Source organism: Lissotriton helveticus, chromosome 2_1 (assembly GCF_964261635.1).
Source record: "Lissotriton helveticus chromosome 2_1, aLisHel1.1, whole genome shotgun sequence".
In the NCBI taxonomy this organism is placed as follows: Eukaryota; Metazoa; Chordata; class Amphibia; order Caudata; family Salamandridae; genus Lissotriton; species Lissotriton helveticus.
Window position 1 is genome coordinate 908,544,402 of NC_136059.1, and position 22,463 is coordinate 908,566,864.

Below are 22,463 nucleotides of genomic sequence, written 5' to 3' on the forward strand. Positions count from 1 at the left end.
CAAGTGCTCTGCCGACATAGGACGGTGTCTTGGGGGAATGTTGGGAGGAGTGGATGTTAACTCCAAACAATAACCGTACTGGATTAGTTTTCTCACCCACCTGTCTGTGGTGATGGACGACCAGACTGGCAGGAACTGCTGGAGTCTTCCCCCGACAGGTGTTGGATGGTCGGGGGGTAGTGACAGGGAGTCACTGCTTGTTTGCGGCAGAGGAACGGGAGTTGTTGTTCCCTCTGCCCCTGCCTTTGGCACTGTTACCTCGGTAACCCCCTCTACCTTGCTTGGGGTACGAGGATTGCGCACCACCTTTTGTGAATTGTGTTTGCTGTCCCATGTGTCCTCTGGTAACACTACGCGCTCCTGAGCGACGAAAAGTGTTGCCCCTGAACTGTTGTGACTGAAGTGCCCCCATGGACTTAGCAGTCTCGTTGTCCTTTTTAATCTTTTCAAGTGTGGTGTCTACATCTGGGCCAAACAGTCTGTCAGGATTGACGGGCTGGTTAAGGATTGTAGTTTGGATGTCAGGCTTAAATCCAGATATACGAAGCCAGGCTTGGCGCCTCAGCATGACACTAGTGTTAATTCCTCTAGCCGCTGTGTCCGCTACATCAAGTGCACACTTTATTGCAGCATTTGATATAAGCTTTCCCTCTTGTATGAGCATTTCGGCTGCTTCCTTATACTCATCAGGTAGATGTTGAAGGAGCTGTTCTAGGGTGTCGTAATGCGCCCTATCATAACGCGCCAATAGTGCTTGTGTGTTAGCAATACGCCATACATTAGCAGCCTGCGCAGCCACCCTCTTGCCGGATGCCTCAAGCACTTTCGACTCCTTGTCTGGGGGAGGAGCTTCACCAGTTGTTTGGGAGTTGGCCCTTTTGCGGGCATTTGCGACCACCAACGAATCCAGAGGCAACTGTCCCCGAATATAGGCAGGGTCCCCAGGTGCTGGCCTGTATTTTTTCTCGATACGTGGGTTTACCACTCTCGCCCTTGTAGGTTCTTTAAAGATCTCTGGCGCATGTTTAAGGACACCTTTCAACATAGGAAGTGTTTTGACTGTTCTTTCGGAGACAGAGAAAGTGTCAAACAGGAAATCCTCTTCCACCGGGTCAGCATGCATGTCTACATTATGATTTGCAGCTGCCCTCTCTATTAAAGCATTGAAAGCTGCTGAATCCTCTGTTGGTGATGTACGTGCCCCAAAACCCTGTGGGTCCTGTATCACCTGATGGCTTCCCTGGTCCTCAGCGTCGTCATACGAGTCCTGTTGTACATCAGGGTCATTGCCAGTAGGGAAGTTGTATTGTTCATCTTGGTCATCATCCTCACCCCCTGATTGGTTGGGGGAAGGTGTTGGACTCCTCCTTGGTGGAGGGTGAAGAGGTTCAACAAGGGCAGGTATGTCCTGTGATTGCCTTTTCTTTTTTAGTGGAATAACAAAAGACTCCAGTGGCTGGGAAGTGATCTTTCTCTTGTAAAGTGTCAGTGTCCCTGTGTGTGCATCGATATAATGCTCTGAAGGGTCCTCTGACGCTGTTTGTCGAGGCAAATTAGCACTGGGCGTCGAATATTCCGACATTCCCGAGGTCTTCGGCACCGTTTTGGGTGCAAACGCCTTTGGTGCCACCTTCGGTGGCAGGGTGTAGAGAAGTTTCGTCGACGGTTTGGCAGTTGGCTCCACTGGTTTTGGATCCGACGGCGCAGCCTTCGTCGACGGCACGGCTTTCTCCTGAATCCGTTTGAGGGAGTCGGAGACCTGCTTTGTAAATGAAGCCGAGGGTTTGGTAACCGATGCTTCATGTTCGTCCGCTTGGGAGGACTTCGGCGTGGCAGAAGTAGGCACCGATGAATCCTCGATTCCAACGGTTCGCTGCCCTGTAGCAGTCTTAGACGCCGACGCCGTTGATGCAGATCCGGCATCTTTGTGCCGAGGAGTAGTGGCTCCGGCTTTTGGATCTTGGCCTTTATTGATCTTCGCTTCGACCGTATGTTTGGAGGTCGACGCTGCAGCCGTCGAGACGTGATGGACTACCTTCTTCGAGGACGTGTCCTTGGCCACCGTGTGTGGCGCAGGTGACTCGACAGCCTTCTTCGACTTTGGAGGGCCTGAGGGCGACGGAGTCGAAGACGGAGCAGGCTTCGTCATCTTGGACGGGACGTCGGCCATTTTAGACGTCGACGAAGCCGTTTGTTTCGGTTTCGTTTTCGACGGGTCTTCGGCCATCTTAGGTGCCGTCGAGGCCGTAGGTTTCGGTTTAGGCGTGACGCCGGCCATCTTAGATGTTGTAGACTGCAATGGTTGCGGTTTCAGTTTCGATACGCGCAACGACGGCTCCTCCGGTGTATCCGTGGCCGGGCCCGAAGGCGGGGCTGGGGATATCGGTGCAGGGTCTTGGGTAAGGCCGAGTGGCGATCCCGTGACCTGAGCCTGAGTCGAGTAACGTTCGGGGCATAGCTCTTCCTCTGAGCTATCTTCCGCGGCCCCATAGACTTCTTCGTCGTCCCCTACCTCATCAACGTATTCAAGGTCTTGGCACTGTCCTTCGATGTATTCCTCTGGATCGGCCTCGACCTCCGTCGATGGTGGCGAAATTTGAAGATGATGGCTTAGGTCTTCTTCTGCGGGGTCGTCGAATATGTCGTCGGGTGCCGGGGCTGCGTGTAAGGCTTCCAGGCTCGCCGCGCGCCGATGCTTGAGTGTTTTCTTTGACCTGAATTTGGAGCAGGCCATGCAGTTGTCCTCGTCGTGATCCGGCGAGAGACATTTATTACAAACTGGATGCACGTCGATGTGTGGGTACTTGGACCCACACACGGGGCAGCGCTTGAACGGACTCCGTTCCATGATGAGTTCGTCGGGGTCTTGCTGCGAGCACAGGGCCTCGATGCGAAGAGTAAGAAACTCCTCAGAATTCCGACACGAAGAGTCGACGATGCTCGGGACCGTTCGCAAACAATACCGACGCGAAGAACGAAGGCCTTTTGGCCTTAAGGTAGTAATATTTTCGATTCCGACAAGGAAGCGTCGAAATCACATCCGAACCCAATGGCGGAAAAAAACAATCTGGGGATGGAGCCGATGCCCATGCGCACTGTAGTCCAGGGGAGGAGCCACCTATCTCGTGATACTTCGAAGACTCTTCCAGGACAACAAAGTGCAATCATCCGGACCCAACACTAGGCGGCGATCTATGCTAAAGATATGAATTTAGCAGCCCACATGCCTCGAACCAGTGTAAATGCAGTTTATATATATATATTTTTTGTTCATAGGCTCTAGCCTCTGCATAACAAATAAACAACACTACTAACTAGCCCAACTAGGGAATAAGTCCCTGTGCCCCCCAAACCCAACCCCCTCAGCCCCCCAGCCCCCCACCCATGTGACAGCGGCAGACAGGTGGCCCAATGTAGATAATCCAGTAGAAAAGTTGGCGGTGCACTCATAACTAGTATGTGAATCACAGGTTTATGTTGTGAGAAGGAGTAGGGGGCAGTAACTCTTCAGGGTGCATTAAGTCGAGAATGGAGCCCTGTGTGCCATGTTCGCCATCCATCTCACTCTCATCCATTGTTACGGAAAGTTCGGTCAACATCAGCACCCAATCCAGGAGTTCAGCCTCCGCATTGTCATGCGTCCGCGCCATCTTAAGGTGATACTCCTCGGCTACCCCCATTCCCTTAAGTCCTCTTTCCATTTTGTCCTTGTAGGTGAACTAGGCTGTACCCAGTGAATGGCTATTCGCCTTTTTGCCAGAACCAGTCCCAGGAGGGCGAACCTGTAGCGCATCCTCATCCTTTTCTTGGGCATCGGAAGGACACCCAAATGGTAGTGCTTTATGGAGATCTCCATACGCACTGCCTTGAGTGTGCCAAGAGACTGCACCACTTGGTGCCAGTACCACTGAAGACGGGGGAATCACCAAACCATGTGTATAAAAGTAGCCGGATCCATGCCACATCGCGGGCATGCAGAAGAGAATCCTAGTGTAAATCGAGCCCCACGCTGGGGAGTCAAGTAAGTGCTATGAAGATAATAAAATTGGATTAGTTTAAACCGTGGATTACTGGTAGCTTCAGCCACCTGTGCTAATGCTCTCCTCCACTCACCATTCGTTAGAGGGGCAGGAAAGTCCTCCTCCCGGCATGCCCTAACCCTGTCTAAATGCGAGACCCGATCAGCCTTCAACGCCTTATATATGCGGGAGATACGCCCTCAAGTGAATCCTGGGTCCAACAATGTCACCAGTGAATTGATCTCTACCGGTTCGTCAGGAAATGTTGTCCACATCTCCCTGACGGTACGCGATATCTTAGCGTACTGTAAAAAGTGTCCCGGTGGCATCTGAAACCAGTACTGCACATTTTGGAAGGTCATAAACGTTCCATTCTGGTATAAGTTGCCAGCCGCCGCACAGCCTCCCTTATACCATTTTGTGAGGTCCATGACATCCTGTGCCTTCTGAAAACCCTGCAACCATTGTAGCAGTAGCGCGCTAGCATATGGGGCTTTTGTAATCACCCAAGTCACCGCCTGCTCCCAGACCTCAGTAATCTGGCGAACTATATAGGGATATGACTTTGGAGCACTCGAGCCCATCATTAGGTAGCGCAGGAGTTGCATCCCCACATTCCAATTCCCCAGTAATTCCAATCTCAACTGTCCGTTCTCCCATGCACCACTGGGCAGCATACTGTAGCAGGCCCGCCACATGGTATAATCTGAGGTCTGGCAACTCTAGGCCACCCTCATTCATGTCAAATTTTAATAGATCCAATTAAGCTTTACTCCGCTTTCCAGCCCAAACCAAGGATATCAGGAGGCTGTTAAGTGTATCAAACGTTGACTTCAGGATTCTGCAAAAGGAGTTCTGGAGCACATAGAGACAACAGGGTAGCAGCACCATTTTTGTCAAGGCTACTCTCCTCTTGACCAACAGAGGTAACCTATTCCAGAATGCTATGGACGCCTCTAGAACATCCAAGACCCGCCTCATATTCAGATCATATTGGGCCTCTGGACTGTGAAATCTGCAGTCAAACATACCGGAAGCAATCTCACTTCCAGGCCATGCCGACCTCCGGGAGATCGTGAGCTTCCCCCGTGCCAAAACCACGAGCGGGAAAAGGATAGTCTTCTGACCATTAAAAGGGAGATCAGAGGAAATTCCAAAACAATGTAACATTTCCCACGCCACGGGGATCGCCCTTTCTGGCTCACAGATATCTAGGAGGGCGTCATCCGCAAATAGGGAAATTACATGCAAGCGACCATCCACGGTCACACCCCATGGCTCCATGTTTCTGCGCAGGCATATCGTCAAAGGCTCCATGGCCAGGGCAGACAGCAACGGAGACAACAGACATCCTTGCCACGTGCCCCTCCCGATCTTAATGGCCTCCGACACGTCTCCCAGACTGCACCCTACCCATTGGTACCTGATATAAGTGCTTAAACCAGGCTGTGTACTCAACTCCAAACCCCATTCTCTGCAACTGGTCCCAAAGGTAGGCCCATCGAAGAGTATCGAAGGCTTTTTCGATATCTAGGGCGACTACCGCCACCCTAAGGACAAGTGACAATCTAGCAGGTTCATGTGCGTACCCCTCCAGGGCATAAATTCACATTGGTCTTCGTGGATAAGGGAGTTCACCACCCTCCGCAGCTTAAGGGCCAAAACTTTAGCCAATAACTTGGCGTTCAAACCCAACATGGACAAGGGTCTATATGCAGCACAGTCCTCAGGGTCCCTTTCGGGCTTGGGGAGCATAACTATCTGTGCCTCATGCATGAACTGGGGGAGAATACCCACCTTCTTTGCTTCCCGCAGCTTGTCCAGAAGGCGTGGGAGGACGGTATTGGCATACAGCTGATCAAATTCGAAAGGGAGCCCATCCGGGCCTGGCGCTTTACACCTGGCCATCCCTCCCAGGGCCACCTGAAGGTCGTCCAACCCTATATCTTCTTCTAGCTCCTTCTGCTAGTCATCTGAGAGCGGGAGTCCCCTGAGAAAAGCACACCCGTCCGAGACCTCGTCTCCTGAAGTTTCCCTGTACATGGTCACCAAGTGATTGAACAGGATCTTATTAATCCCGGCATGCGTATTTGCAGCACCACCCTCGGGGTGACGCAACGTGAGAATCAGCGGGGGGTGGGGAACGCTCACATTTTAACAACCGCGCTAGTAGTCGACCGGATCTATCCCTTCCCTATGTAAGACTAGCCTGTCCCAGACCTCCCCCACCGTGCGTTGTGCCTGTAAAAGGGCCTCAGAAGAGTAGCTGGGTGCATGTGCTCTACTTTGTAACTGGGCCAGTGCATCTTCCGACTCCCCTAATTCCCCCTCCAAGCGTCTCCTAGTGCCTCCCACTTTAGCGAGCCAGTCCCCTCTAGTGACCGCTTTAAAAGCGTCCCATTCAGTACTCCTGGAAGTGGTAGTGGACTAATTCTCACCAAAGTTCTCCCCAATTGGAAATCATTAGGACAAACGGAGCGAGTTGCACCACAGAGTGCAGCGCGCTCACAGGAGCTCACACAAGGAATTTTTAAATCGCTGAAAAATTGTTTATTTGTTGTGTATTGTCGCCGCTTTTTAGGCTCTTAACTCAGAATCCACTTACTTGCACCATAATCGCAAAACTCACCGCGTTTGGAGCGGGTCCTTCTCCCGACAGGCAGCACTGCGGCGGACATCTTGGGTTGGGGGGGGCGGCCTAGAGAAGCTGCACACGGTCTAGTCGTCGCAAGGACGCTAGACCGGTATTTAAACGGGGCAAACTAGGTGGCCTGTGATTGGAAATCATTAGGACAAACGGAGCGAGTTGCACCACAGAGTGCAGCGCGCTCACAGGAGCTCACACAAGGAATTTTTAAATCGCTGAAAAATTGTTTATTTGTTGTGTATTGTCGCCGCTTTTTAGGCTCTTAACTCAGAATCCACTTACTTGCACCATAATCGCAAAACTCACCGCGTTTGGAGCGGGTCCTTCTCCCGACAGGCAGCACTGCGGCGGACATCTTGGGTTGGGGGGGGGGCGGCCTAGAGAAGCTGCACACGGTCTAGTCGTCGCAAGGACGCTAGACCGGTATTTAAACGGGGCAAACTAGGTGGCCTGTGATTGGAAATCATTAGGACAAACGGAGCGAGTTGCACCACAGAGTGCAGCGCGCTCACAGGAGCTCACACAAGGAATTTTTAAATCGCTGAAAAATTGTTTATTTGTTGTGTATTGTCGCCGCTTTTTAGGCTCTTAACTCAGAATCCACTTACTTGCACCATAATCGCAAAACTCACCGCGTTTGGAGCGGGTCCTTCTCCCGACAGGCAGCACTGCGGCGGACATCTTGGGTTGGGGGGGGCGGCCTAGAGAAGCTGCACACGGTCTAGTCGTCGCAAGGACGCTAGACCGGTATTTAAACGGGGCAAACTAGGTGGCCTGTGATTGGAAATCATTAGGACAAACGGAGCGAGTTGCACCACAGAGTGCAGCGCGCTCACAGGAGCTCACACAAGGAATTTTTAAATCGCTGAAAAATTGTTTATTTGTTGTGTATTGTCGCCGCTTTTTAGGCTCTTAACTCAGAATCCACTTACTTGCACCATAATCGCAAAACTCACCGCGTTTGGAGCGGGTCCTTCTCCCGACAGGCAGCACTGCGGCGGACATCTTGGGTTGGGGGGGGCGGCCTAGAGAAGCTGCACACGGTCTAGTCGTCGCAAGGACGCTAGACCGGTATTTAAAACGGGCCATGCTGACGCGCAGCGGGCACGCGCTGCGGGCTCGCCGGAGCATCGCCGGAGTCACGCCAGAGTCCAGCCCGTCTGCGCCCGTCCGCGCACAGACGGGCGCAGGGGCTGGGATGGCTGGTTATCGTCGCACTTATTCCTCAGAAATGCTTAAATCTTTGAATCTAGGCGAACCCATGTTGGACCAGACAGTTCTGCTGTCGCTTAAAAAGTACAGTATCTTTCGGAATGTTGGGGTCACACCTGCCTTGAATAAATGTTCCACGTTAAAAATATCGAGCCTTAATACCCGCTCGTTGCACTGCCATCATCTGGAGGTATACAATATGCTTCAGGATAGTGACTGCGATGTCCTGACTCTTTCAGAGACCTGGACAGATGAGAACTCGTTACCGGATATCATCGCCGCCGTACCAAGCGGATATGATATAATGTGGCATAACCGCCCAGGGGGCTCACGGGGGGGTGGGGTAGCTATTTTGTATAGGAAGACCATGACGGTTGAAAAAATACTAACTGAGACGATTGACTTAGCCGATCTTCTTGGGGTAAAGGTCACAGTAAACAATGTGTGTTGGGTGATCTTGTCTGTTTATCGTCCGCCGAAGGCAACCCCCACCTTCTTTGACTTATTCTGTCCTATTATATCTGACCTTAGGTCAAGATATACAAAAATCTTGGTTACAGGGGATTTTAATTTACATTGGGATAAGCCCACCTGGGACTCACCCATGCGCCAGTTAGACACATTAATGTCCGCATTGGACTTCACACAGATTGTGGATACCCCAACGCATATAAAAGGTCACACTCTTGACCTTATGTGGACCACCGACGCCACTCTAACATTTAGTGAGGCAGCGCCCTGTGTCTGGTCGGATCACTGTTTGGTCTCGTGTGAGGTCCCCCTTAGCAATGGGGCTGTTCATAACTCACATAGCTTCAGGAAAACCCGGAATTGGATTGAAGTCAATCTGAGAGCCCTGACTGAGGCACATCTGGTACTCCCCCAGGTCTTAGAGCCAGATTGTAATTTGGACCGAGACTACTCTGATCTAACAAGATGTTTGACTCTGGCCATCGATCAGATAGCGCCAGTGAAAACTCAACAAATCAAGGGCTCTGGGAAAGCTCCCTGGTTTACTCCGCTCTTAAGGGAAACCAAAACCAAGCTAAGGAGATTAGAAAGGCTGTGGAGGAAATCCAAGCAGGTTACTGATAGGGATACCTATAAGGCCTTTCTCCACCAATACAAAAAACTTATGATTCAAGCTAAAGCGGACTATCTTGAGTCGCGCCTAAGCAAGGCCACTAATATCCAGAAAGAAACCTTTAAAATCTTGGCTGAGCTGAGTAAGAAGCCTGATAATGTTAAGCCCCCTTTTGACTGTAATACCTTCCAGACCTATTTCCTGGAGAAGGTGAAGATCATTGTCCAGGAGATAGAGAATGTGGCGGCAACAGGGACTGCAATTGCCTTAACATCTAATAAGGCGAGCGACTGCTCTCTTAGAATATTCCCACAGATGGATACACTAATCTTGGAACAACTGATGTGTAAAATTAAATCTGGCTCCCCAGCTGATCCTTGTCCACCTGAGACTTTTCGCATTGCGCGTCCCTTATTGGAGGAATACATCATCTCTCTCCTCAATAGATCGCTAGACATGGGATACCTGCCGAGTGAACTTAAGGAGGCGCGGGTAAGACCCTTATTGAAAAAGCTGGGGTCGGATCCCGCTGTGTTGAAGAACTACAGACCCATCTCCCAGCTGCCCTTTCTCTCAAAAATCCTGGAGCAACATGTTCTTCAGTCCCTGTCCTGCTATCTGGAATCTCACCATCTACTCCATGATAGACAGGCAGGTTTTCGAGCACACCACAGCACCGAGTTGGTGATGCTCTCGGTGCTGGATGAACTAAGAGGTAGGGCTGACTGTAAGAAAGCGAGCGCCCTGATTTTATTAGACCTATCAGCGGCGTTCGATACTGTCAGCCACACCCTGCTCCTGGACAGATTGAAGAGCTTTGGGATTAAGGGCTTGGCGCTGCAGTGGTTGGAATCCTTCCTTACAGGCAGGACTCAAAGGATACAACTGGGGGATGAAACATCTGAGGTCGGGGTTCTAGAGTGCGGAGTACCGCAGGGGTCGGCCCTGTCCCCACTTCTATTTAATCTATACCTGCAACCCCTGATCGCTGCGCTGGCTGCAATGGACTGTAAAGTCTTCAACTATGCGGACGATACGCAGTTGCTGCTAAGTATAAATGACACCACGGTTGCACAACTCCAATCCCAGAACATCCTGAGGTTCACGGTACGATGGATGACAGATAACCTTTTAAAAGTCAATCCTGACAAAACTGAGATCCTGGTTATACCATCCACCCTCTCACCTTGGAGTGACCTCTACTGGCCCATGGAGTTGGGCCCGGCCCCAAAACCAAGCCTGGCTGTAAAAAGCTTGGGGATTCGGTTGGATGCTGACCTATCGATGGCACCTCAGATCGCGTCGGTGGTAGGCAGCTGTACTAACATCATCCGGCAACTGCGGAAGCTATCCCCTATCCTTTCAGAGCCCACGATGCGTTCAATAGTAACTGCCACTATCATTTCCAGAATCGACTATGGGAATGCCCTTTACCTTGGCCTACCGAAAACCCTTACTAATAGGCTTCAGGTTCTAATGAATGATGCTGCCCGACTGATTTTTAGACTCCCTAGGAGGTCTAGAGCCACTCCTCTACTACAAAACCTACATTGGCTTCCAATTAAAGAGAGAGTGGAATTCAAGAGTCTGTGTACTGCCCATAAGGCCATCTATGGTAAGGCTCCGGCCTATATCAAGGAGCGCCTACAACTGTACTGCCCGACGAGATCACTTCGGTCCTCGGACTTGCAGTTGTTGACTTGCCCTCGGTACAGGCTAGTGACGAAGGGAGGCAGAGCCTTCTCGGTATTGGTTCCCCAGCTGTGGAATAACTTGCCTGGAGGGCTACGTGAGGAAGGAAACCTCTTAAAATTTCGAAAGAGTCTGAAAACGCTACTGTTCAGGAGAAGCCTGAGCATGGCTTAATCCAATGCGATCTTTTGTTCTGACCCTGTTGTGTTATTGTCCTGTACCATCTTTCCGGGCGCTTAGAGACCTGCAGGTGATTAGGCGCGGTATAAAATTAAAAATAACATAACATAACATAACAATTCCTCGCTAAAAATGCGATTTTTTAGTGGCTGTGCCTGCAGTCGCCATATTGTGACTCTTGGTCTAACCCGCTTGGGTCCCCACTCCAACAACACCGGAGCGTAATCCAAGAGAAAACGGTTTAGTAAGCTAACTCCACCCACACTAGCACACAGCTCCCGTGATATCAACAACCTATCTAACCTACTATATACAGCACAGGCCGGGGTATAACATGTAAACTGACATTCTCCAGGATGTATATCGCGCCAAATCATCCACACACTGCAGCCTATCCACCACCCTGCTCAGGGCTACCGTCATATGAGGTTTTGTGTGATGCTTGGGGGGGTGTCTATCCAGCGCCCCATCTAAAACCCAATTGAAGTCCTCTTCCCATATCATGGGAATCCCAATGAATGCCAACAACCGGTCTTCCAGATCCCCAAAGAATTCTGCATCATACAGGTTAGGATTATAAACGTTGACCAAACACACCTCCATACCATCCATGTCTCCATGTACAATTACATATCTACCCACTACATCTGCTTCATAACTACGCAATTTGAAGGGGACCTGCGGGGTTACCCATATGCCTATCCCCCTTGCATAGGAGGGAAAAGTAGATGCAAATAGTTGTCCTCTCCATTTTGTGTGTAGATTCTGTATTTCTGTATCCTGTAGGTGAGTCTATTGAAACATAGCCACATGGACACCCATCCGCCTCAGATATGTTTGCACCCTGTAACGTTTTGTAAATGAGTTTAGCCCTCTCACATTCCATGTGATGGTCTTATAGTGTCCCATATCAACCTCTATCCCAAGGTTCCTGCAGCACTACACATCTAGTCTGCCTGTGGCCGCTGTCCATACAACTCCCCCCCCCGCCACCCCCCACCCAAAATAACAACAGAAACTCCCAACCCCCCGAGCAGACACGGCATAAAACCGGCATGCATCCCCACATAACCTCCCATCCCAACCCTCCCCCATCTCAACCAAATAACTTTATGACCCCGACAAAATCCTCATCCACAAAAAATACAATATCAACAAAAACAAAATCTTTCACCTCTACCACTCGAACACCTTACCTCATACAAAACACATTCACTACCAGAAATATACCAAATGTTCCCACGATCAGGACCACGGTTACGCCCCGCCAGGGCCACCAACACAGCCGTCAGCTAATACACAACCCCAGCCCACTCCCACACACACCACACCATACATAATCTCACATCCCAACAAGTACACCCTTTAACAAACAAAACCCTCTACTCCCCAAAAAAAGAGGGAGAGGAGAAAAATAAATATAAAAATTCCAAAAGACAATAAAAGAAACGAATAAGGCGAAGATAAAGAGTGAATAGAAAGATATAAAGGGGGAGAAAAGCGTGGGGAGAGGTCCAGATATGGTGCCCGCCCGCATAATGTACCAAAGTCATCCATATACCCCAATTGACTGGAGAATAATCAATAAGCAAGGATAAGGGAGAAAGGAGGAAGCACTGGAAAGCAAACATCCCTACAAAACTTCCCCCCAATCACTTATCCCCACAGAACTTCAGGCACATATTTATGTCTCTGCGGTCCGCCACGCTGGCCCTGATGTTGGCGCAAAAGAAAAACTTAAGTATAAAGCCACCTCAAAGCTCCTGCTATACAAATCCTCTACACTCTTCTTTTCGAAACGGCTGCATTATTCCATGCTTCTGTCTCATGGGTCCACTGGACCAGGGATCACCAATCTTTTATATAATAAGAACTACTTTTGATCAATGAGAAGCATTCAGAGCTACAAATATTAATAATGTTGTAATAGCAAACACATCAGTCAAGATTGCATTAGTGGCCACCACATGCAAAATTACTAGCCATGAGCACCTCATTATATCAGGGAGGGTTGCCAGCATTAACGTAATGCTAATTGGAATACCTCTACATAGGTAATACTTAACAGCCATAGCTGTAATGCCAACGGCTCCAAGGTGAGATCAGTAATAAGCCTCCCTAACACCACATGATTTATTTTGGAAATGCAGTCATTTTTCTCCAAACATTAGCTTAAGAGTTTTGAAAATATATAAATTTTCAGCTCAAATGCATGCCCTCAATTCTGAAATACATATATTAATTCATCCAAGCAAAAGCTTCAATTTAAGTATGATGGGCTGCACAAGGGAGAGCTAGTTGCAGGTATCTAGAGAGCTACCAGTATCTCACGAGTATCCAGCTCTGGACTAAGCAGTCCTGCCTGTAAGCATGTAAGCATTGCAGTCTAAAAGTTGACTCCACATAAAGAGGGCATCTGGCACAGTCGGCTCTATTATTTCCTTTTAATCTTATAACATCATTCATTAATTTGATCCTAGATAAAGGACAAATCTACAAACCTGAATTTTCAATATAATACACATAACAATAACCAAGTTTTATGTCCTGATCTGTCAGGCAATCAGAAAAAGATTAACGACCAACACACCTCATTTTGGTAATCCTCCTTTGAACATCTGCATCATTTTCTGACGGAAAGCAAACAAGGTGTGATCCTGGCTTGTCATGCCCGACGCACCCATGCTCTGAACTACAGGTCGCTGATCCCTGTGGAATATAAATAAGAGTCATAACTGTGCTGCTTGCTCAAAGTTTAAGCTTTAACTCTTGTGAACTGCTCAATTGTGACATCAGCTTAGGTTTGGTTGACCATGACATTAATGAAAATTCCAAGCAATAGTAAAACAGTTTCACATCACATAGCTTGATGGCATTAGCAATTTCCAATTCACCATCCCTCCACCCTCTCAAATGTTTACATCTGAACAGAATCTCAGAGAACGTTTCACAGTTGTTTCCCCACACTTACCGCAGTTACAAGGAGCAACAGCTATGTTATAATTCTCCTTGATAGTCTATAGGGGTGGTTCTCTTTTTAGCACAGAAGAACTTTCCAGATACCAAATATTTCACAAACAAGTACATGTCATTTCAAAGAGTCTGAAAGGCAACATGTTAGCGCTTAAGCACGAAGTTCAACAAGTTAAGGATACTGCGCTGGAGAACAGTTTTACATAAAATTATGTTTCTTATATGACATTCGACTAAATAAATCACCAAGCGGCAACCAATTGTTGGGAGGAAGACGAATGAGCTAAATGAAAAGATAGATGTAGCTTCAAGAATATGACTTAAGGGTTCTGTTTGGAAATTATTTGTCCCAGTAATTGTTTCAAAAAATTTAGACAGATTTCAACATAACTATTCTTTCCAAAAACAAATGTACTATGCCATCCAACTGAAAGGGTCTCTTTTTGAGTCAGCTTGAGCTTTCACATTAAAAATAAAAACCATACCAAAATTGCTTTTTTGAAATTAAATAGCACCCAAGGTACTTTCAGCAGGAAGGTACATGCAGTAAAAAGATAAAGAAACTTCAGTTGTTGTTAAAGACACACACTCAGTCAGGTTTATAAGAACCTGTGGTATCTGGACTTCTATGTTATGCCTTGGGTCTCTCTGTGACCTTGTTCCTATCTACTTATCATCTTGTAACCCTCCTGAAATAAACCATCTTTAAACGACATGATCATTTGTGGACCTGATCATTACAGAACCACCACCACAGAATGTGAAGATCTGGATGAGAACCTCTGAAAAATTAATCTCATGGCTAGACTGAAGGCTTTTGTTAAGCTTTATAAACTTGCCTAATTTGAATAACAGCCACGGCAATATAAACAAACATTTCCCAGAAACTGCAGAAAGTACTAACAATACATAAACATTCCAGTACGTAGACAGCTTAATTGATAAAATGGCCGACTCATTCCAGGAAGTCCTTTTTCTGCTACTCACAAAAAAGTGTCACTTCTAATATACTGTCTCTTATGTCTATGCTCCCTTAACTGGTTACCTACATTTCATCTTAACTTTACTGTGCTCAGTCATTTATACATTACAGTTTCTCCGACCTGGTAATACAATCCATTTTTCAACTGCCCGCTTCGTGGGTGGTGTCTCATGATAACCTTAAACAAACAACAATATCTCAACTGGTAGAGTAAAGGAGGACGGTTAGGCATGGAAGTACAATACTTTACACGAAAGGAGAGACCGGGAAACTCTAGCCTGATTTTTTTAAAGAATGTGCATTCAGCATCATGTATTTAAGAACAAAAATAAACATAGTTATAACAGCACTGTAAGCAAAAATGCGTGAACAACCCAAATTGAACTTGGTGCTTAGTTGTGTAGGTGACACAATTAGTGGCGACGCAAGTGACAATATGTGGTCAGCGGACGATAATAGCGCAATGTGCTAATGTGCGCAAATATATTCAGTGAATAAGGTGGTTCCAGACATAGATTTACAAATGGGAGGAGAAATGACAATGATTTCGTGGAACCACCGAGGCTGCGCCTTTAGTTGCGCTGAAGAGACAACGACGTTTCGATCCAGTTACTCAGGATCTTCATCAGGACAGGGTTGTATGATTGTCTCGGTGCTGTATGAGGAGAAAAGGGAGAGGGGTCGGGAGCAGTGTGCCCTGTAACCTGCGTGGCTGGGCGGCCGCGCACCTCGGTGACTCCGAGCGCGCAGTGTGCCGAGTGAAGCGCGCACACATCCCGGGAAAGCATTCGCGAAAACCGGTCATTTTGAGGTTCCAGGGTCGAGTTGAATAGCAAGTGTCTCCTGCACTTGCTACTTTTCTTTCTTAATGGGCCAAGGCTGCGGGCTGATTGTGAGTCATTGTGAAAATATTCCTGTTAATTGCAGCGCAGTAGGGTGCTGCAATTAACAGGAATACATTCACAAGTGCCCACAATCAGCCCACAGCCTTGGACCATTAAGAAAGGCATGCATCAAGTTCAAAAGCAAGACGTGTAAAGCGCACGTCATGCTTTTGGGCTTGCTGCATATCTTCTCTTAATTTAGTGTGGCTGAGGGCTGATTGTGGGCACTTGTGAATGTATTCCTGTTAATTGCAGCACCCTACTGTGCTGCAATTAACAGGAATATTTTCACAATGGCCCACAATTACCCCTCAGGCTTGCTCTGTTTGGCTCTTCTGTGAGTGACCCCACATAGGCTGCTGGACAGTTTCCGTTTGGTGGTGTTTGCTGCCTGTTATCGCCTGTGATTAGTATCTGCATGCATCTAAAGGAGAATGTGGACAAGTTTGAATAGCAAGTTAAAAAGTAAAAGCAAAAGGTGTGCATCCCATCCCCATATTGGATCTTCATGAACTTTGACCTGTTTGGCATAGCACCCGCCCGTTAGAGAGGATAAGTAACAAGACACAGATGTGCCTCATGCATCCACACGGTTTGGTGAAAGATCTTGAGTTCGTCTAAAAAGTTGGTGTTAATGTACTATTAGAAACGGACTTTAAAGTTGCTATAATTCTTATATGATAATTATTGGTTTTTGCAATGACATTGATTTTTATAGTTTCCGTTCTCTTTGGAAACTGTTAAATTGCATTATGGGAAATAAAGTTTTTGTTTTTGAATGATAATATCAACATCGGTAAACTGGTGCAGTTAAGGGCCAAATAGGAGGAATTTTGGCGGGTGGATGGATTTAAAGAGGGGTGAGGGAATGACACAGATGATTACTTGCTAAGAAGGAAGACGCATATTACCCATTTTAACCTGTGATGGCAGGTAGGGGAATCAAGTGGTGTTTAATCCAGTAGATGGGAGGTTTAAAAGGTGGTGATTTCATCAGCTTGTGAATGTGTGAGGTTTGGAACATCACCATCTATATGATAGTTTAGATGGCGGCGAAAAAAATGGAAATGCAAGCAACATTTAAACGCACACGGCACAGAGTGATTGTTATTGGAGGAGGGGAACAGAGGTAAATGTTTTGAAGGGGCCAACAATATGAGAGATTAAGTGCGTCACGAGAAGGGAAAAAGCTTAAGGTTTGGTAGAACTTGATGGAGGGAGGGGAAAGGCTCAAGGGTAGATGAAAGTTTAAAATTAATTGATTTGTTTTGATAGCGGACGGTGATTAGCTGCATTGATGGAAATGTTTTTCATTTCATTTCGGAGAGAACATTTGAGCAGTTTACAATATGTGTTCATTTTAAGAAATCACATATGGATTTGTGCTGTTTAATAGAGCAAAATGCAATATTATGGTGGTATAATTCCACGTGTGGATGAGTACTTATAGGACTGTGGAAAGAAGAGGAAAAGAAGAAAGTATATAAAGAATACATTGATGAGTAAAAAAGAAAGGAGAGGCAGAAATGGCGCAATTAAGCTGTGCGAGTGGTTGGGGGTGTATTTACGGCCCTGTTATGTTGTGTTTCCGTCTTTGGTGTCATAACGGGTTGGCACTTCACCATTCTGCACGCATCTAAAGGAGAATGTAGACTGCACAATCAACAGACGCGAGCGCAGACACCAGGGGGGGGGGGGGAGGGAAAAGTAGAAGGTTGAGGGGGAAAAAAAATTAAAAGCAGACAGCGGAGGACCGATGACAAAGTTTATGCCATGAGACTAGGAATATGTCCTTTATATTTCTGTGCCGCCCAGCCTCCGGGATGTCGGCTATGAGGCTGTGTATGCAAAACCTAGACCGAGTGCCGGAACTTCTGGTCCCGCATAAACTAATTGCAAACGTATTGTATACCTTGCGTTGAACTCTGCAATAAAAACTGTTTTACAAAAAAAAAAAAGGAGAATGTAGACAAGTTTTAATAGCACAAGTTAAAAAGTAAAAACAAAAGGTGTTCCTCCCATCCCCATATTGTATATCCCTGTGATTTGTATGTAGCACGACGGTCGTTCATCCTCTGTTGGTTCCTCCCGCCCACACCCACATTGGTGGAATTGGATTGATGATCATAGTAGTTAACCTACTTCATACATAGATACATTTTGGGAGTTTATTGTAAAACCAGGACATATACAAAGGACCATGTTGGGTTTTAAATACATTGGATTATTGTTTTTTTTTTGTCAGTTACAGGGACATGTAGACACAGTACTGTGCACTGCCCAATGCACAGAGACAACGATAGAGACAGAAACAGAGACAGAGACAGACAGAGGCAGTGACGGATAGAGACAGAGACAGATGGAGACATATAGAGACCAAACCAGATAGAGGCAGAGAGGCAGGGCCAGAAAGAGCTAGATAGAGGCAGGGACAGACTGACGGAGGAAGAGACAGATAGAGCTAGAGAGCTACAGAGACAGAGCTAGAAACAGAGATAGATGCAGGGACACATAGAGGCAGAGGCAGACAGAGGCAGTGACAGACAGAGATAGAGACATAGACCGAGATAGAGACAGGGACAGAGAGAGGGAGAGGGAACAGAGAGAGGGATACCGAGACAGGGACAGACAGACAGACAGGGACAGATAGAGACAGGGACAGACATAGACAGGGACAGACACAGGCAGGGACAGACACAGATAGAGAGACAGAGAGACAGACAGAGGGAGACAGAGAGAAGGAGATGGAGGGAGACCGAGGGTGACAGAGAGAGGGAGAGGGAGGGAGACAGAGAGAGGGAGGGAGACAGAGCGAGAGGGAGACAGAGGGAGTCAAGGGAGACAGAGGGAAGGTCAGGGAGACAAACAGAGGGAGAGAGAGGGAGGGAGAGAGAGGGAGGGAGACAGATAGAGAGGGAGACAGATAGAGAGGGAGACAGATAGAGAGGGAGACAGATAGAGAGGGAGACAGAGAGAGAGGGAGACAGATAGAGAGGGAGACAGAGAGAGACGGAGAGAGAGGGAGACAGAGAGAGAGGGAGACAGAGAGAGAGGGAGACAGAGAGAGCGGGAGACAGAGAGAGCGGGAGACAGAGAGAGAGGGAGACAGAGAGAGAGAGGGAGACAGAGAGAGAGGGAGGGAGACAGATAAAGAGGGAGACAGAGAGAGAGGGAGACAGAGAGAGAGGGAGACAGAGAGAGAGGGAGACAGAGAGAGAGGGAGACAGAGAGAGAGGGAGGGAGACAGAGGGAGGGAGATAGAGGGAGGGAGACAGAGGGAGACAGACAGAGGGAGACAGACAGAGGGATGGAGTCAGATAGAGGGAGGGGGACAGATAGAGGGAGACAGGGAGGAAGAGACCGATAGACGGAGACAGACAGAGGGAGACAGAGGGATGGAGACAGATAGAGAGAGATAGATAGAGAGAGGGAGACAACAAGAGAGAGAGGGAGTGAGAGAGAGAGAGAGAGAGAGAGAGAGAGAGAGAGAGAGAGAGAGAGAGAGAGAGAGAGAGAGAGAGAGAGAGAGAGAGAGAGAGAGAGAGAGAGAGATGTATGCCGGGTCTGGTGGCTCAGTAGATGAAAGCATCTGCTCAGGGACCTGTGTTCAACTTCATGGTCACAGTTTTTTTTTGCTCTAGCCCGCTCCCTTCCCCCACTGACCCTGCCCCCACCGGTGCGGCCCTCGGCCACAAACCACATTGTAAATTTGGCCCGAGAGAAAGTTTGTGAATACCCATGATCTACACTAAATAAAACCAGTTTTGTTTTCTGCTCATCCCCCTTACTTGCTTGCAGCTCCATAATAATATTCTTTGATCTAGTTTCACTTTGGGCCTGCCTTTTCACTAGACATGCGACTCATCTGATCTACCCGCCCTGGAGTCACCCACCACACAACCCCCCCCCCCCCCAAGCCTGCATCCCTGCTTTCATGTTTTTGGCACTGAAGGCAGAATGTTAAAATAGGAGAAGGTTGCCATTGCAATGAGTAACATCCAACTCTGTCTCTAAAAAGTGAAAACAAAAAAAAAAAACTTTCTTTTCAGCTGGGTGTCTGTTGTTCAACACTGCAGGAAGCCGGCATCAAATCTCCCCTCCAGCTAGCTAAATATGCATTTAAAACAGCAATTTAAAATGAAAAAACACACAATCTCCACATAATGATGAACAGAAAGAAATTCATCTTTTTTTTTTGCCAATGTTGACTACCAATAGTTTGCAACTTACTGCTTTTGATATACGTTCGATACCACATCCTTTTCATGCCATAGTAAAACAGGCGAGCCACCTGACATAACCACGTGTTTTCTGGGGGCCAACAAACCATTTGAACGTCCCACTTGTATTTTTGGTAATTAAACATCTCAACCAATGGAAACTACAGCTTTTTATCCATGTTGTCTTGTGGTGCTACAAAGCCATCGCAGGATTTAGGTGACGTGCAAACTCCTCCTCCTTGGGGCTCCGTAATTTATTATCCTGTCATTACAACCCTTCACTGTCTTTAAAGGAAGATGATAATACCCATTACATTTTACACGTTTTTCTTCGCTACATGTGCCCAGTGGTTAATTTGAGCCGGTGGTCTCACCCTCACTCATTTTTTGGGGACTGGCATTTATTTTTCCTCATCCCTTAGTGACCACCAACAAGATAGAGAGAAACACACCAACTGGAAGGAAGGAAGAGAAAGACAGGAAAACAGGCACAAAAGGAGAAAGCAGAGACAGGCAAGAGTGGAAATTGGTATTTTGATGCATCTTTTTGTCTCTGCATCCAGATTTATAATACAACAAGTAACATTACACCTACAGCAGTAAAATCTTATGATGGTACCACTATTGGACTCTTGGGCTTTTCTAAACTCGAAGTGTGCTTGCCTGTGTCACCATTCCATGTCATGGTGTGTGTATCCAAATTTCAAACCTGCCTGAAGACCCTTAACGTGGTGCTGTATTTGTAGAAATGCACCATCTTTTCACTTTTTTAAGCAAAAGTTTGGAGTGATATTTGGCGCTGAACCCACACGCGAGGTCTGGTTCCTGGCGCACATAGCCTTGGCTGCAGCGCACAGAGACCCTACACTGCCGCACACAGAGGGAAAGAATTAGAGGGAACATTGGTTGGGAGTGAGAAGAGGGGATGGGAGCGAGCGACACTGGCGGCTTGGGAGCCACAGGGATCAGTCAAGAAGGTACGAAGATTGGCTGAAAAATTGATTGAGAGAAGACATGCAGCATCTGGCACCTGACGTGTGAATCTGCAATGTGAGGGGAAAGGCCGGGCAGTGAGAGGAGGAATTAAGACTATAAAGGAGTCTGGTAAGTCCCTGGGCGAGCAGCCGGTGTGGTAAAGTAAGCGTAAAAGTGGATTATCAATACATCCAGTGGGGGAGACTATCAGGATCGGTGTGGCGAGGGAGAGAACATACGCTACCTTGAGGGACGCGGTCCTGTCTTCAGGAGGAGCGTCGTAGGCCGGAGGCGTCTGGCGAGTCTATGAAGTCCCAAGGGGGCGGGGCAGGGCGGGGGGGGGGGGGGAGGGGTAGCGTGAGATCGCATCAGTGAAACGGGAGAGGAACCAGCATCAGGAGTGGACGTTACCTTGGTAAAGAGGGTGTCCAAGGTACGGGTACCGGAGATGGACGTGTCACGAAGGAGCATCGGCGGAAATGATAACCTTAGGTACACAGCCCTAGCTTAAATCCCATTGATAAGCATGGACGATGGGTGTCAGCTATCAAGGAGGAAAGAGGGTCGCTAGATCTTGCGCTACTCAATATTCTGATGGGGTTTGTCCCTATGAGGTGCCATTTTTTGATCGCAGTTGCAAATTTGAGGAAAGAACCATTTCCCTCATTTCTCCTCAATGCTTTGTGGCCCATTTTCAGCAAGCCTTAACTGTAGTTTTTACGTTGCTTCCAAACAAGGGACAGTAAAAACATAAAACTGTATTTCACTTACAAAACTGTGAATGGCCAATAGTAAAGAGGAACTTTTTCCAAGACAAGACATAGTTATGGAGGACGAACAAGACTAAATTAAACACAACTTCCATCCATTCACAGATAATTCAATAGACAAGTCTACTTAAAAGGTTGTGTCTACCTCAATGTATGTAATAGCCAAAGAACTGCATATGTAGTCATTCAGTACTATAATTATCTTCTCATATCCTTCCTGCTGATGATAAAACGCTGCATCTTTCCCCATTTGTTGACTGCTTAAATCTGTGAGTGACAAACCAGGGCACACAGAAGACCTCAATTTTGTTTTCTGGAATAATTAGGCCATCGAGTAGCAGAAATGTTAGTGGCTTACATCCTAAATTAGCCCTCTCACCAGAGGATGATTTAAATTTGCACTGAGATACAGATTTAGACTTATTTCCGAGTACACCTGATGCAAAAATAGGTATCAACACGAAAATCTTCACTGGCTTAGGTGACCAAAGTGAAAAAAAGACTTAAAAGACATTCAAAATTCTCCATCGAAATTCCAAGAGGATCATCTAATATGGCAATGACAAACCACTATATGATCCTTCGATCTTAATGTTATTCAACACCTCCATGCTAGAAAATGGACAACTATGGGCCTCAATACCGAATAATGAGAAAGATGCAATTAGAGAAGTCATAATAGGGTTCTCAAAAACAAAGTGAACTCTGAACAGCCTTGGCTATCTATCCCAGATAATAATGACACTAGATAATCAATTAAGCTAAAGTTATCTATCTTCTTCTTTATATCTGATAAAGACCTGAAAAGGCTGCATATACAGAAAG

At 47.3% G+C, this 22,463-nt stretch overlaps 1 protein-coding gene across 1 annotated transcript in view; it reads right to left on the bottom strand.

Moving 5' to 3' along the window:
- LOC144818325 (uncharacterized) overlaps positions 1 to 22,463 on the bottom strand; it is a 557,334-nt gene that overhangs the window by 56,682 nt on the left and 478,189 nt on the right. The window contains exon 10 of the mRNA XM_078675638.1: positions 13,425 to 13,543. Within this exon, the coding sequence (XP_078531764.1) occupies positions 13,426 to 13,543 (118 nt within the window). The 3' untranslated portion in view covers position 13,425. The remainder of the gene's footprint in view (positions 1 to 13,424; positions 13,544 to 22,463) is intronic.